This window comes from Hetaerina americana, unplaced genomic scaffold (assembly GCF_022747635.1).
Source record: "Hetaerina americana unplaced genomic scaffold, ioHetAmer1.1.p SCAF_14, whole genome shotgun sequence".
In the NCBI taxonomy this organism is placed as follows: Eukaryota; Metazoa; Arthropoda; class Insecta; order Odonata; family Calopterygidae; genus Hetaerina; species Hetaerina americana.
Window position 1 is genome coordinate 12,572,700 of NW_027286514.1, and position 14,341 is coordinate 12,587,040.

At 39.1% G+C, this 14,341-nt stretch overlaps 2 protein-coding genes across 2 annotated transcripts; one reads left to right on the top strand and one right to left on the bottom strand.

The window, feature by feature from the left end:
- Positions 1–753: 753 nt before the first annotated feature.
- LOC139686437 (uncharacterized) lies at positions 754–5,604 on the top strand. Its single transcript, XM_071583626.1, has 3 exons — positions 754–955; positions 4,185–4,431; positions 5,233–5,604. The coding sequence occupies exons 1-3, from the start codon at positions 839–841 to the stop codon at positions 5,469–5,471; spliced, it is 603 nt and encodes a 200-aa protein (XP_071439727.1). The 5' UTR covers positions 754–838; the 3' UTR covers positions 5,472–5,604.
- Positions 5,605–10,311: 4,707 nt separating this feature from the next.
- Positions 10,312–11,283, bottom strand: LOC139686400 (uncharacterized). The gene has a single exon (XM_071583593.1). The coding sequence runs from the start codon at positions 11,281–11,283 to the stop codon at positions 10,312–10,314; it is 972 nt and encodes a 323-aa protein (XP_071439694.1).
- Between the last annotated feature and the right edge of the window lie 3,058 nt (positions 11,284–14,341).

Here is a 14,341-nt window from a genome sequence, read left to right on the forward strand (position 1 = left end):
TGATAGACCCTGAAAAAGTCGTCTAGGAATATCCCTCGGTTGAGTTTCGATATGGCTGTTTCTGGTTTGTTTTTTGTGCTGTAGCTCCTTGGGTCGGGATCGTTTTGGATTGATGCGTGTTTTTATTGATTGCGTACATTTCCAGCGCATTAGGGAACAAGATGCATGATACGGAGAAAAAGGGGATCGAGATGGTGCGGGGGCTAACGTACTGGCTTCCCACCCTGAGGGCGCGGGTTCAAATCCCGGCGGTGTTGAATATTTTTCAGAGGTATCTCGATCCCTACTTGAGGTGCTTTGTGGAGGGCACTTTGAGTGAGTACGCCGTCCGTCGGATGGGACGTTAAACTGTGGACCCCTTGGCGCCTTTCGTAAAGAGTAGGATAATGCCGACGCCGGGTTTCTCTCCACCCTTCATCCTTTCCTATCCATCCCCTATGGCGCAAATGACCTTAGCTGTCGGTCGCCTCCCCTCAAAACTACTACTACTACGGAGAAAAAAAACCTGTTATCACTTCTTCTCTCCGAAAAGAGTACAAAAGAAGAGACATTCCCCATTCCAGCTCCATCTTCCACCAGCACGTCCTTCCCGACACCAATCCTCCCTCCCTCCTCAAATTTCTTTCGCATTTTTCCCTCTTAAGGGGAATTGCACCCGAAAGGGTGTACTGGTGCATTCAAGGCCGATTCCCCTCCTTCGTCCCACCACCCCGGTGTCTCCGTCTCCATTGGTATAAAAGAGGGGTTCCTCGCACTGAGAGGATGCAACTGCACTCAAATCACAGCGCCGGCCGGAGCAAGCAGCACTTAACGTCCACTCTGTCGTCCAAACACGGTCATGGCCAAGGTTTTCTTCTCTCTGGTGGTGGCGGTGCTCGTCGCGGTTGGCGCCCAGGCGAACATCAAAGACCAGTGCTCGTGGTTTGTCGGGAAACACCCATTTGAAGAGAAAAGGGTAAGGAGTACGATGAGGAGAAGCTATCAGGGTCCTCTCTCGTAATGTCTCACCCATTCGCCTGTAAACGCTGAGTCTCGCTATCGGTTGGTGGTTCCTATATTATTTTTATGCTTTAAGCGCCTCTTCGCGTCTATATTATTATTAATACAATAGTTACGAGTCAATCACTTGGTTTGGTGGTAAAATGTGGTGGCAAAAAAGGAGGCATAGGTGTAAGTGCTGAATTGAGGATAATGAATGTAGAACCCGCGTGCCCTCAACTTATTCGATCATGCATGTTTACTCAGTGATGTACTATATGTCCTCTTGCTTATCATACATGCATTTTAAGACGAATACAATTTCTTGACTGATTTTAACCGGATCCTTCGTGTGCGTATGATTGCATCGCACAATGAGGTAAAATGAGTATGTGTCAAGTGTCCCTAAAGATTTACTTCAAAATATTAAGGAATAGAGGGTTTTTGATATCTTTGGTTCGATCGTAATCGAAATACGTGTAGTATGTCATCAATTAACACCATGCAGCCAAGTTCCATTACGCAAGACGAATCTTGCTGCATATCCATTGACTAATCTCGCCATCTTATCAGTAAATAAAGTCTCGTAGTCCCACAGACCTTCACGGACAGCATTGGAATTGGAACTTGAATGAGAATGGTGATTCATACACGCCCTATCGCTTAATAAAAGGGAATTCAATCCTCGTCTGAGACGATCGGCCTGTCGGTTGATGACTGCGGCGTTATGCTGCAAGGGGAATCTGCAGCTGAAGGAAGCTTATAAAACGTTATTTCAAAGAGGAACTCATTACTCTGACGATCCATATAAACCAGCATCGCATATTGAGGAGGGTGTTCTTCATTCTTTTAGCATCTTTTAGCATTCTTTTGGGATAACAGGGGATGAAAAAAGATATGCAACCACTCACTCACATAGGGCATATTATTTTTATTTAGTTCTTTTAGTACCCTGAAAGCCAGCGCTAGGACGTGCGGCAGGGGGTGAATACACACCAGACTAATTTTAACCCGAATATGACCATACCGCGGTGGGACAATTTTATTCTGATCCCTTATATTTCGTAGAAAAAGTGAATTTTTAAATCCATCTGTTCTACATTTAATCTCTCTAATTTGATTGGCATCATATCTCCTACCGTAGTACAATGGGGCCAATAATAAGTTTTCAACATCACTGCTCAAGAGACATTCTTTCAATTTATGCAAGAGATTAAATCTCTAATTTAACCTTCGCTCCGTGAGTAATTCGCAGCCTATCTGCTCAAATATTTTGGATACGCTTCTAAAGTTATCATAACGACGTTTTACAAAACTGGCTCCTCTATGAAGCATGCGATCCAATTCGGCAATTATTCCAACTTCACGTGGATCCCATATACTAGCAGCATATTCTAAATAAGGCCTAACCAGCGAAAGATAACATTTCTCTTTGACCTTTTCATACACATTTACCTAGAACTCTTCTCATACATCCTGATTTTTTGTTAGCTTGTCCACATATTCCCCGTATGTGTTTCACCCGGGAGAGGTCGTGAGTGTGGAAAACGCCTAGGTATTTAATTGCGTCTCTACATAACATTTTTATTAATTTTTTTATTTTACCATTTTATCACTACGCACTTTTTAAAGTTTAATTTTAATTGCTAAGTGTCGTATCAGCGTTGTATAGCATTCAGGTTATATGATAAAGCTGCTATGTCCTTAGGATCACGGATTACACGTTAAACTACTGCATCGTCGGAAAAGAAACGTATCTCACTGGTGACTACGGAGCAAATGTCGTCAACGTAAAGCAGGAATAAAAGAGGTCCAATAGCACTTCCCTCAGGAACACCTGGAGTTACTTCTACTGCATTTAAGCTAACTGCATCGATGATTGCATGGATTCGAAGGGGTTTTGGGAATTGGAGTAGGTTTAGAAAGAGGTCTTGTGGATTTGAGAATATTAGAAAGATTTTCCGGACGTTTAAATGCTACAGTTGGGCGTTCGCAGAGTAGGTTGGCGGTGGCTTTGCTTTCGGAGAGGATAGGAAAAATATCTCAAAGAATACTTTTAAGGGACTGAACGGCGGGGCAGTAAGTTGTGCAGATAGATTGCTTTATTTATTTTTATGGGATAAGTTAGGGGAAATGAGGTTTTATTAAATTATTACTTTATTAATATTGCAATTGAAATATAACTAACTTGGCTTTTCCACATTTCACATTCAAGTCAGTTATTTTTAAAATTCAATATGAAGATGTTCCACCAAGTCACGCCAGAAACAGTTTTACTTTATTATTTATTATCATCGTGGATTATATATATATATATATATATATATATATATATATATATATATATATATATATATATATATATATATATATATATATATATATATATATATACGTGGGTCGCGGTAGTCCAGTGGGTAGAGCATTGGACTGCTAACCAGAGGGTCCCGGGTTCGATTCCCGGGCAAGGCACTCTGGGCACCTGCAGCTCCGCCCAACCAGGTCTTCCTGGGAAACCATAACCGGCACAGGGAAAGGAACTGGCCCCCCTACCCTGATGTGTGAATTTTCACACGCCGTATAGGGCTTAGTACTGGTGGATCTCTACCATCACCTACTAAACCGACCTTCGGGTTGATTACTATGTTTATGGTTAACATATATATATAACATATATGGTTAATATATATATATATATGTTAACCATATATATGGGTATATATATCAACACACACACATATAGATGCGTTTAGAATGAAGTGTAAAAATTGTTTTTGAAAAAGAATAATACAAGTGAAAATAATTCACTTTAATATTTCAATGGTCCCAGGCACCGAAATATAAATATAATTGAAAAATAATTTCATAGGAATTTCAGTAGCACAATACGTCAATGGGCCAAAACCCTCTAGGTCAGCGATTTAATCTGTAAATCATTTCCTCTGAGTTCGGCTACTCAAACTTTAAAAGTAATAACAGAATGATTTGATAAATAACTCAGGTCTTTTAATGATCGAATTAAAACAGCATAGATACTCCTAAAATTGTATTCAAACTCTTGGTGATACATTTTAATATTATATGCCACAAATTGAATTGTCCTGCTGTTCAGCCCATACCATAATAAAGGATAATTATTGTTATTATTACAAAGCCTTAGTTGGGATATGATCACCAAAATTGCTCCTTTTTCTCTTTCATTGCAGATGGAAGGGATATGGCATGTTATTGCCTCCGCAAGCAACCATCCAGACATAACAACCAGAACTTGCGCCAGATACAACATAACGTATAAAAAATCAGACGATGACACAAAATTCATAGTGAAGCTTTCTGGGTTGGACAAGGAAAGGAAGTTAATGTCGTTCGAGGGAATCAGCCGACCAAAGGGAAGTGAGCGGCGGAGCATGTTCCTCGGAGTACTGAAGAAAATTGATTCCGAGACTTATGATGGTAATATTTGTAGAAGAATTCCTCCACTAAATCAAAAATCTCAAGCGTTGATGTACTACATTCAACTCAATACAATTATTTCAAAACGCTTTGACAGTGCGAACTATTGCTTTGTTTTGCAACAAAAAGTCATTGAAATTACGGTAAAAATCACCCAAATTCTTACTTGTTAATTGGAATAGAATAACATTCATGACTTTTAACCTTGTACGAAAAATTCGTAGTCGAGCAATTGCTCCAGCAATCATATTGTAGCATGGCTTGGAATAATCAGTTTTAAGAATTCCAACGTAATTTAATTTCTGGGGAAACGTAGCAATACATATTAAAATTTGTTTATCCAATTTTACTAAACTAGACAGTTGAACTAACCATATGAAAAATTTTATGATATCTCTAAAAAATTTCTAAATTAACCTACCGGAATTTTCAGAAGAAATTAGATTCCCAGAAGCACTTAACTTGGTCATTTGCGAGTTCCATTAATTTTGTCACTTTAAAGAGTGCTAAACATTCGTCTTCATGCGTCTAAAGTTAAGTGTCCTTAAATGAGCGCAAAACTTTGACGATAAATAAAATAAAACAAACGCTCACACCTATATATTTGATTAATCAATTTTTTTAAGCTTTGTATCTTCTCGATTATTCTTAACGCTTAAGAATTCAACGTCATCTCACCGGGTAGAACATGACATATGCTTAATATCTTCACACAATAAGAAAAATGTAACACTACGAATAGGATTCTTTTCAGGGAGCGCAATTTCTAATCCATTACCACATTTTTTCTTTCCTTCTTAGGAGTGTATAAGGAAGCCATTCTTGTGTCCGACTACGACACCTATGCTGCCTACATAGGGTGCAGGCCCACCTTCGACCCCGTCACCAACGAATTCGGACGCCGATATATGGCGGCGGTGGTCTCCCGAAAGCCGACGCTGAGCGAGGACATTAAGAACACCTTGATAAACGTGTTCAGCGGATACAACATCGACCCATCTGAGTTTAAGCACGTGGAGCATAAGGACTGCCATCAATAATACATGCTCCCCAGTTTTTGAAACAATGGAAATGTGAATGAAAATTTTGGAAAAATGATCTGGTTCAATATTTTTGCTTTTAATTTTGTCAATCACACTGTAAGTGAATAATCAATAAATGGAACATGAAATACTGTAAGGTGCTTATCTATTTTCCAATCACACGAATACCTTAAATCATACGCAAGCATACAATTTCATAGGCTATTGTAATACTGTGAAGGGGGCGAGTGAGGACGACTTAATTATTCGTCCCATCACGAAGGCATTTTGTTTTAGGTATTGAGGCGTGAATACATTTTTGTGGGCAATCAAATTTTGCAAGAAATTCTGACGCCAGAACGGACGACTCGGGCCGGCTCGCTCCTCACCCCTATGGTCGTGATATTATGAGCTCTACAGCAACTAGTATAGTATCCCGTGAGTTTTTCTAGAGCGAGGCGGACAGTAGTCATGGTGAGATATTTAACAAGACTTCACGAGCATAACTGTGTTTCCGTTGCCTTCTTCTCAGGGGAATCGGCGCCCTGCAATACAAAGATGCGATCTTGATGCTGTGTTTGGACTACTTTTCGCCACTTTTATCGAGAAACGCTTGTACATTAACCGTAGGGGGGTAGGAAAATGGCTGGGACTACATTATTGATGCTCGATTTTTAACAGCGAGTTTACACAATGGAAAATCTATCAAAATTGGTCGATGGAACTCAGCTTAACGGCAACGGAACTCAGCTTAACGTTTTACGAGAAGAAAAACCGTTTTTGACAAGTAAAAGATACAAAATAATCGACCCCAAGGTCGGTTTGGTAGGTGATGGTAGAGTTCGCCCAGTACTAAGCCCAACGGCGAGTGAAATTCGCATATCAGGGTAGGGGGGAGGGGTAGTTCCTTTCCCTATGCCGATTATGGAGTCCTGTTAACCGAAAAAACACAAAGCTTGGTTGGAGCTGAGGGTACCCAGAGAGACTTGCCCAGGAATTGAATCGAAGGAGCCATCCGGTCAGTAGTCCAACGCTCTACCCGTGGACTACCGCGACTCCGTTTCGACAAATATGAAGCAATAAAATAATGATAAGGTTTACGAATCTAATCCAATGAAATGAATTTCATGTTCAGTAATCCCATTTCCTTAGTTAAATGACTTATAACATCTTGAACATATGCGCTGCATCTCTAAATTCCCGATTAATAATATCCTATTAATGTAAGATCAAAGTTTAATTAGATTATATAAAATTAATCCACAGTATTTCAGTAATAAATCGCGAAGTTCAACATTTTTTGGAGCACAGATCCATAAATAAAGAATTCCTAGCGGATTGCTCGTTTTGCAGGGTTTTTCGTTGCAAAGACATGCCCTAGAAATAGGGTTCGTGCTGTCTCTCAATCACAATCGTCCAATTGAATCAAGAGATAGCATTTACTTTACATATGCAATTCTTCTTTCGTCCATTTTACACTTGTCATCACATATTATTTCACTGCAGTCTTTCCATGTGATCTAACTTGTGCTCGCATAATGGAAATTAATCCTAGTAAAATACACCATGTTAGATCCAAACGACAATTCTCATCTTAAATATCGTTCGGAATAAATCCTTGTTCTTAGAACAATACCGAAAGCCAAAGTTTAAGATTCAATAATGATAAAATTTCATCGATTATAAATACTTCAAGGAGAACAACGCCCGGTGGAAATCATATTATTTTCTATGAGGATAAAAAGAAACTTAAAATTACCACCCAATAAATGTGAAATATTAAATATTTTTGGTGGAAATGTTAAGTTTCTTTTTACCCTCATAATGAAGGAAGTCCCCAAAGTTAAATCTGAAACTGATATGTTCATATTCTTTTCAATTCCAGCGATGGTCTCCTTTTGGTGGCTCTGCTCAGAGGAAACGTTTGCCATCACGCGTTCGCAGAAAAAGAAGCAATAGAAATTTTCTAATTATTTTCATCGATTTTCTACTCTAATTTTCCACAGACATTCGGGACTCTGGTGTGTATAACACTGGTGTGATTTTACTTGTTTCGATGAGGAAAATAAAGCAGGCGTTGGCCAGACAAAGGTGGAAAAACACCGTACTGCAGAATGTAAAGACTCACATTTAGCCGCGATGACCCGCAGATATTTATGGCATCTTCTCCGGGAGAGATTATTAACGCTCAAATATAAGGTTCGAATATCAAAACGTATTTATCAAGAGAATGTTTTTCCCTTCTCGGTGGTATTGCTACGGAACCCAGGCGCTGAATATGCTAATCAGGTTCGACTCTCTCTCCCTTCTCTCAACTGCAAATAAACACCGGAGTTGGCTGGGCAGACATCAAAATTCCTTTAGAATAACACATATCCCGTCTCGCAGAGAATAAGCGCTAATGTTGATAACCAGCAAAGAAGCTCGGCGAAAAAAAAGCCAGCTCTCGAGTTCGCAATTATCATAAGCTTATTATTTTAAGTGCCTATCCTTCAGAAGCAAATCAAAAATGAAGGAGAGTGCAAGTAAAATGAAAAGCACCTAGGATTATTATTCTAATTTCTCCCCCCTCCTGACTTATGTAGCAGGGCCCTGATATGTTCAAAGGAATAAAAAATAATATATCAGTTATGAACAGAGTTTTTGGCAAATTTAAAACCGTTATGTTGATTATTCTTGGGTGGTAAATTTAAGCGAGAATTAAATGAAACTGAGTGATATTCAAATAAATTTCAAGTCAGTTTCAACTATGGTTTTTCTATGAGTAGAAAATATTGGAATTTTGCGTCGTACCGTCTGATGTCTACTAGGTCACGCTGGATTTTCGTGAGTCAAAATATGCCAAATTTAGGTCCGTATCCACCAACGCTTCATTTATTTCAATCACTTAACACTTTTACTCGGAAATCATTCCTTATAATTAAGTAATTCTTACTAATAATTAGTGACCACAGGCATCCACATTCCCTGATGCATGACTTATTACTCTGACCAGCATACTTGATGACAGTCTGACAATGGAATACTACCGAGTTTCACTTTAGTAACCTAAAAAATGGTATGATTATGTTGTGACCCAAGAAAAAGCATAAATTGCTGTTGTTGAAACCGTACGGGTGTCGATATTAGATTGAAGTAACAAGTATACGAACTTTCCAGCGGTGAGAGAATTTATATGGCGGCTTATGTTAGCGGATGAAAACTAAGAAATATTTAACAGAGACAACGAAAAATTTAACACTCTAAAATGAGCGCGAAATGTAAAGCCTGTGACAGACTTTACATTTCGCCGTGACGAATGCTCACGTGATTATAGGCAGCGATCTTCAATCTAAAATAAAATATTTCTTTCGTCTCAAATAAAGAAGAAATATCTTGAATAATCTTGAAGCGATGAAATATTCTCACAAGAAAACCTACCAGAGCACTCGCCAGCGTCTATTTGCTCTGAGCTTCCCTCTTGGATCCTGCTTGACTTTTCTTTTCGCCGCTGGGAAAAACTCAACCTCCCTTGAACCACTCGCGCAGACACACCTCCCCTTCCACGGGGCCCTTCGCTGACCAGCCTACGCAAACAGGTGTTAAGTTATCCTCCATGGAACTCTCCATCGAACGATGGCATCAGCTTCGCCCCGGCAACCCATCCCTTTCTTTTGGAAAGATCAGACGAATATTATTAATATTATAATTATCCTGCCTCTTTAGGATTTCTCCCAACAAACCCTTCTCTTCGCCCACCATACCAAATACTTCCTCATTTGTTTTCCTTTCGGTCCATTTTACATAATATATCATAATTAGAGAGATTAAAGGTAGAACAGATTTAGGATACCATTTTTTCTACGAGTGATAAGGGGTCAGAATTACATTGGCCAACCTCGGTAGGGTCATAATCGGGTCAAAATTATTCTGATGTGTATTAACTCCCTGCCACACACCCTAGTGGTGGCTTGCAAGGCACCAAAATAAAATAAATTATTTTCACGTATTATTTCAGTACGTGTACGCTATAATGTGATGTTACCGCGGGTTCCAACAACGCTAAAGTCGGTGCTTCTACTGGCGGAGACTGATTCAAATTTTTTCTATCATAAAAGGGCAAGGATATTGATCAATGAATTGATCAAGTCCGGTGAACAGTATGATGAGCTTGGAGAAGGAGACAATTTAGAGTAAAAGTAAAAGAATTTAGAATCTTTGTATTCCAGACGATCTGCACTTCGAAATAGTGTTAGAGGTCGAAACAGGGTAGGTAGTGTGCCTATAACAATTATCACTATGCGTATAGGTACCTGTATATCTGGTGGGAATGTCGATCAGTATCAATGATGGACGGAGGGGACCCCTCCATAGTCCTTTTTATAAAGACAATTTCAATTTAAATTCTAATTGCATACATTGTTGACTTTTGTTAGTATTTCCGACGAATATAAAAATATGATATGCGGACGTGTTGGCACTCTCCACTGGAATAAAAGGTGATCACTAAGAAAGGGAGATAGATTACCGCCATGGTATATACGATGGATGACAGCCAATAAACGTTTTCCAAGGTCAAAATGAAATAAGGTATTGGTGGTCAGGAGCACTTCAGATAGGTTTAATGGTTAATTTTTAACTTTGAATCGGTTAATTATAATATTCACCCATTAAGCTTTCTGCATCCGAGATGGCTTGGCGACGGAGAAAATATCTAAAAATACCATCAAAGATATTCGATGCTATGCGCAATGTCATAATTCTTTCTTTAAAGAAAAATAAGATTAGAATGTACAAGCACTTAGAAAGTGCCCGCTGGTAAAAGGCTCAAGCACATCTTTAGGATTCATCCCGAATTCTAGCTTTGGACCAAAATTTATTAATCATCGGCCTCCTCGAATTTCTTTAGTTCCTTGGGCGGACACTTCGAGTAAAAGGGCTGCGGGAGGCCGTCTTGCGTCTCCAATTCTTCATCTCCCCCCTCGAAGTCCTTCTTCTTGCAACGGTTTACGTTACACGGCTTCTCCGTCGACTCTTCGTAGCAAACCTCCGGCTCCTTCTGTGACTCGCAGTCCGGCTCCTGGCACTCCGAGTAAAAGGGCGACGGCATCTCATCGAGCGGCGTCGTTCCGCCGCACACCATCTTCGGCGGAGGGGGCGGCATCTCCGGCTGCGCGCCAGGACTTGCCGACGGCGCGATGACAGGCATCACCGGCGGCGCGACGACGGGCATCGCCGGCGGCGAAACGACGGGCTTCACCGACTGCATGATGGGCAAAACCGGGGGCGGCGGTTGGATTCGAGACATACGGCCCATCGCCTCTGGGTAGGGGAAGTTGGGCTCGGGTGGCAGTTGGGCGTTTCTCTCCAGGCTCGGGGATACACACGTCCGACGCTTGAGGGATTGAGGCGTGCCTGGGGCGTTGGCACAGGTTTCAAGCGGCGCCAGCGTCTTGGAAGAAGATGGGCAAGGCTGGAAAGGAGGGGAGCCTCCGGTCGGGCAATGCGAGAAGTAGGGTGGAGGGACAGCGGTGAAGACGAGATAGGGGTCCCTCATGGCGCACTCGAAGCGGGGCGGCGTGAGAAGCGAGTTGGAGATGGACGTGCAGACCTCCTTGAAGGACATTACCTTAGCGCGGGGATTGGTCTCCGGGTAGACCACTTCCAACTTGGGTTCCTTGTGGAATAGCTTCTCGAAGAAGGACAGTTTCCGCGGGGGTGGAAGCGGCGTTTCGTCGTAGTACTTTGCCTTAGGGATGAAGGGCGGCGGGATGTCTTTGGGGGAGAAGCTGGTCCGGTGGCCGAGCTTCTCGACAAGCGGGTGGCAGTGCCTAGTCTCTCGCTGGATCATCGCTAGTCTGAGGACTTCACCCTCGACCTGATCGGGTGTCAAGGATATGGGCTCCCCGCAAGGTTCCTCGGCTTCCTCCTTCTCGCCCCACTTGCACGTGCAGAACGTCTCCCACCATCTCTTAGGCTTTGGCCGGGGAGGCTTTTTTCCAGATACAAATAGTGGAATGAGAGGCAGAGGGAAAACCCAATGCTTGTAAACTACTTGTCTCGCGCATTAAGATGAAGCTAAAGTTACTGAGTACTCCGCTTATTTTCATGACAGTCAACTTTAGTTTCAGTATCAAAAAATCATTCTCAAGATAAAATGGACAACTGAGCACAGAGGTTGTTCACAGCATCGAGAATGTTACTCTCAAGTGAGAATTGTATAATCTTGCATGTGCCATAGTTTTTTACACTGCACAAGAGAAATTCAAAACTATTATATTCAACTGTGAACAACTTTCATATATATTGCATTTAATGGTTTTACTGCCAATTAACCATATTGAAATCGCATCAAGTTACTTCACCCATCATTGCAAAAATGCCTGTTTGGATTTTTTTTATCTTCGCGGATTCTTTAGCCTCAGTCATTGACAGGGTAACTTATCTAAAAAAGGAAGTTAAGTGATAATATTTTTTTTCAAAAATTTGATTTTTCAAAAATTAACATCTATATTTTTTCATACTCTAATATAATATAACATGCAGCATTTTTCAAAAATAGATTAAAAAAACACATTCGTATTTGTGTTTAAATGAAAACATTTCTATTTATCAACGTAAATTTGGATATAATACCACTACATTGTAATTGAAAAAGTTTTTCATGTTCTCCTGGACTTCCATCATAAGTCTTAAAAAATGGACGTTTAATAAAGTACTGCTAATAAAATTGTGAAATCAATACTATGATTTCTCAAACTAAATTGTGAAGGTAAATTGAATCCCAAAAACTCTATTGGCAAATAGATTCTGTAATTTCTTCTTGAAAATTTATCACTATTCAATGTTTGTAGCATAATATGATCTATTTACGTAAAATGTTTTAAAATGAATGCCACAAGATAAAATTCTAAAAAATATAATCAACAGTAACTTAATTATTGCTACATTGTAACTATGGCAATAAGGCAAAGAGAGAGTGTTGATACTCGGAATCAGCTCCAAAAGATGATTAATGGTTGTCATTTCCACACGACAAAGATATGGAAACCCAGCATTGGTCATTGGTTGAATAAATGTGGACACCTGGTCCAGAGGGTAGAATATTAAAATATTCCATTGGATAATTAATTTGATTTACATAATATTAGATACTGAGTGCTTTCAAAATACTTTCCTACAATTGTTAAGATTCAAGATTAAAGGCAAATTTATCTCAAATTTAAAGATGAAATCTATTAATATCAATTGGTAATGGTTAGATCAATGCATTTGAAGGTTGTAATGAAAAGGGAAACAAAGAACTATGAAGAACAAAAGCCTTTGTAGTTGACAACATGCATCTTGTAACAATTGTTGAAAATCGAGTCCTTGCTTTTGATTACATATCATAGGATGATGTTTCACCATAACCTATTTAGCTGATTATCTTCCATTATGTTGAAGGTTGGTGTTAGCTTTGCCCCAAGCTCTTTATTTTGTTTCAAGGCCATGATTTTAAGGGAACCTCTGCCTAAACAAGCTTTTTAGGAATAACAAAGGAAAAAATCCAAAGATATTTTATAATGGGAATAGGATTAGCCATCAATCGGACCACCAAAACTTCTTATCTAGCTATCTTTAGACATGCAATACATGATTTGATAGTGCTCCGTTTGACTGGAAACATGGCAGTGTTAATTTCTGAAAACCCACATTACACTATATTATTACCTGAATATAAATAAAAAATTAGCTATGGAGAATCACATTGAAATAGAGCTAGTGGAAACATTAGGCACTATTCATTATTTGTTTGGTGTACGTACAAGGGCTTGCCACAATGTTCCTTACAGTGCCTCCTTAAATGTTCATACTGATGTAAAATTGATAATTTAGTACCTTGCTGCAAAAAATTGCCATTTATGGACCAAAATATGCATGTATTTGGTCCATATAGGTGGAATTAAATCAGTGGTAAATTAGATGCTTGTTTTCCAAAAACTAATTGTCTGAAAAACTAGGTACTGAATGGTGGAAATCAAAGTAATCTTCAGTGGAAATGACAGTGATTACACCAAATGCAGCATTTGTACCACTCTACTTGATAAACATCCACCTATTATCAACACTCATAGTTCAAAGCACTGTTTAATATCAAACATATTCTTTGAAATGTGTGACATATCTAACTCTCTTGGATAAATATAAAGTGTTAGGAAACGTAAGATGCATGTGTAACGTTCCAATAGTAAAAATATATTATTTCAAATATTTAAGATAATCAAAATAAAGAAAAAGTAAATTAATGAGAGCTACCTTGTGAAATTATGTGAGTGATGAATTTTAAATGGAAATAATATCTTACATTGATATAGATACTGAATTTATTTTTTACTCTGTAGTGTGTCCCAGGAAAATTGCATGAGCAAGAAGCAAGGGAAAATACTTGCATACTTGTCCTATTTGCTTAAGATTTAATCAATGAATTGGGTAGGAAAACAAAAATTTCCATTCAATGTGCATTAAATTAGTCTTTTTTTATTACCATTACAAAAGCAGTAGAAAGAAGACGGCTGGAAGCACTGGAAATATGATACCACTGATGACTGATAAAGGCTTCAGAGAAAGTCGAAAGCTTAAATGTTCTCTAATGTGAGTGCCCTTTTACTTGTTAACTATTTTATATTTGTGTTTTCCTGTGCTGTCCAAATGTTATATTACTCACATGAGTGTTTCTAGATCATTGATACATGTATATTTATACACAATATATATATATATATATATATATATATATATATATATATATATGTATATGTATATATGTATAAATAAAACCATGAACATAGTAATCAACCTGAAGGTTGATTTGGAAGGTGATGGTAGAATTCACCCAGTACTAAGCCCGGCGGCGTGTGAAATTCACA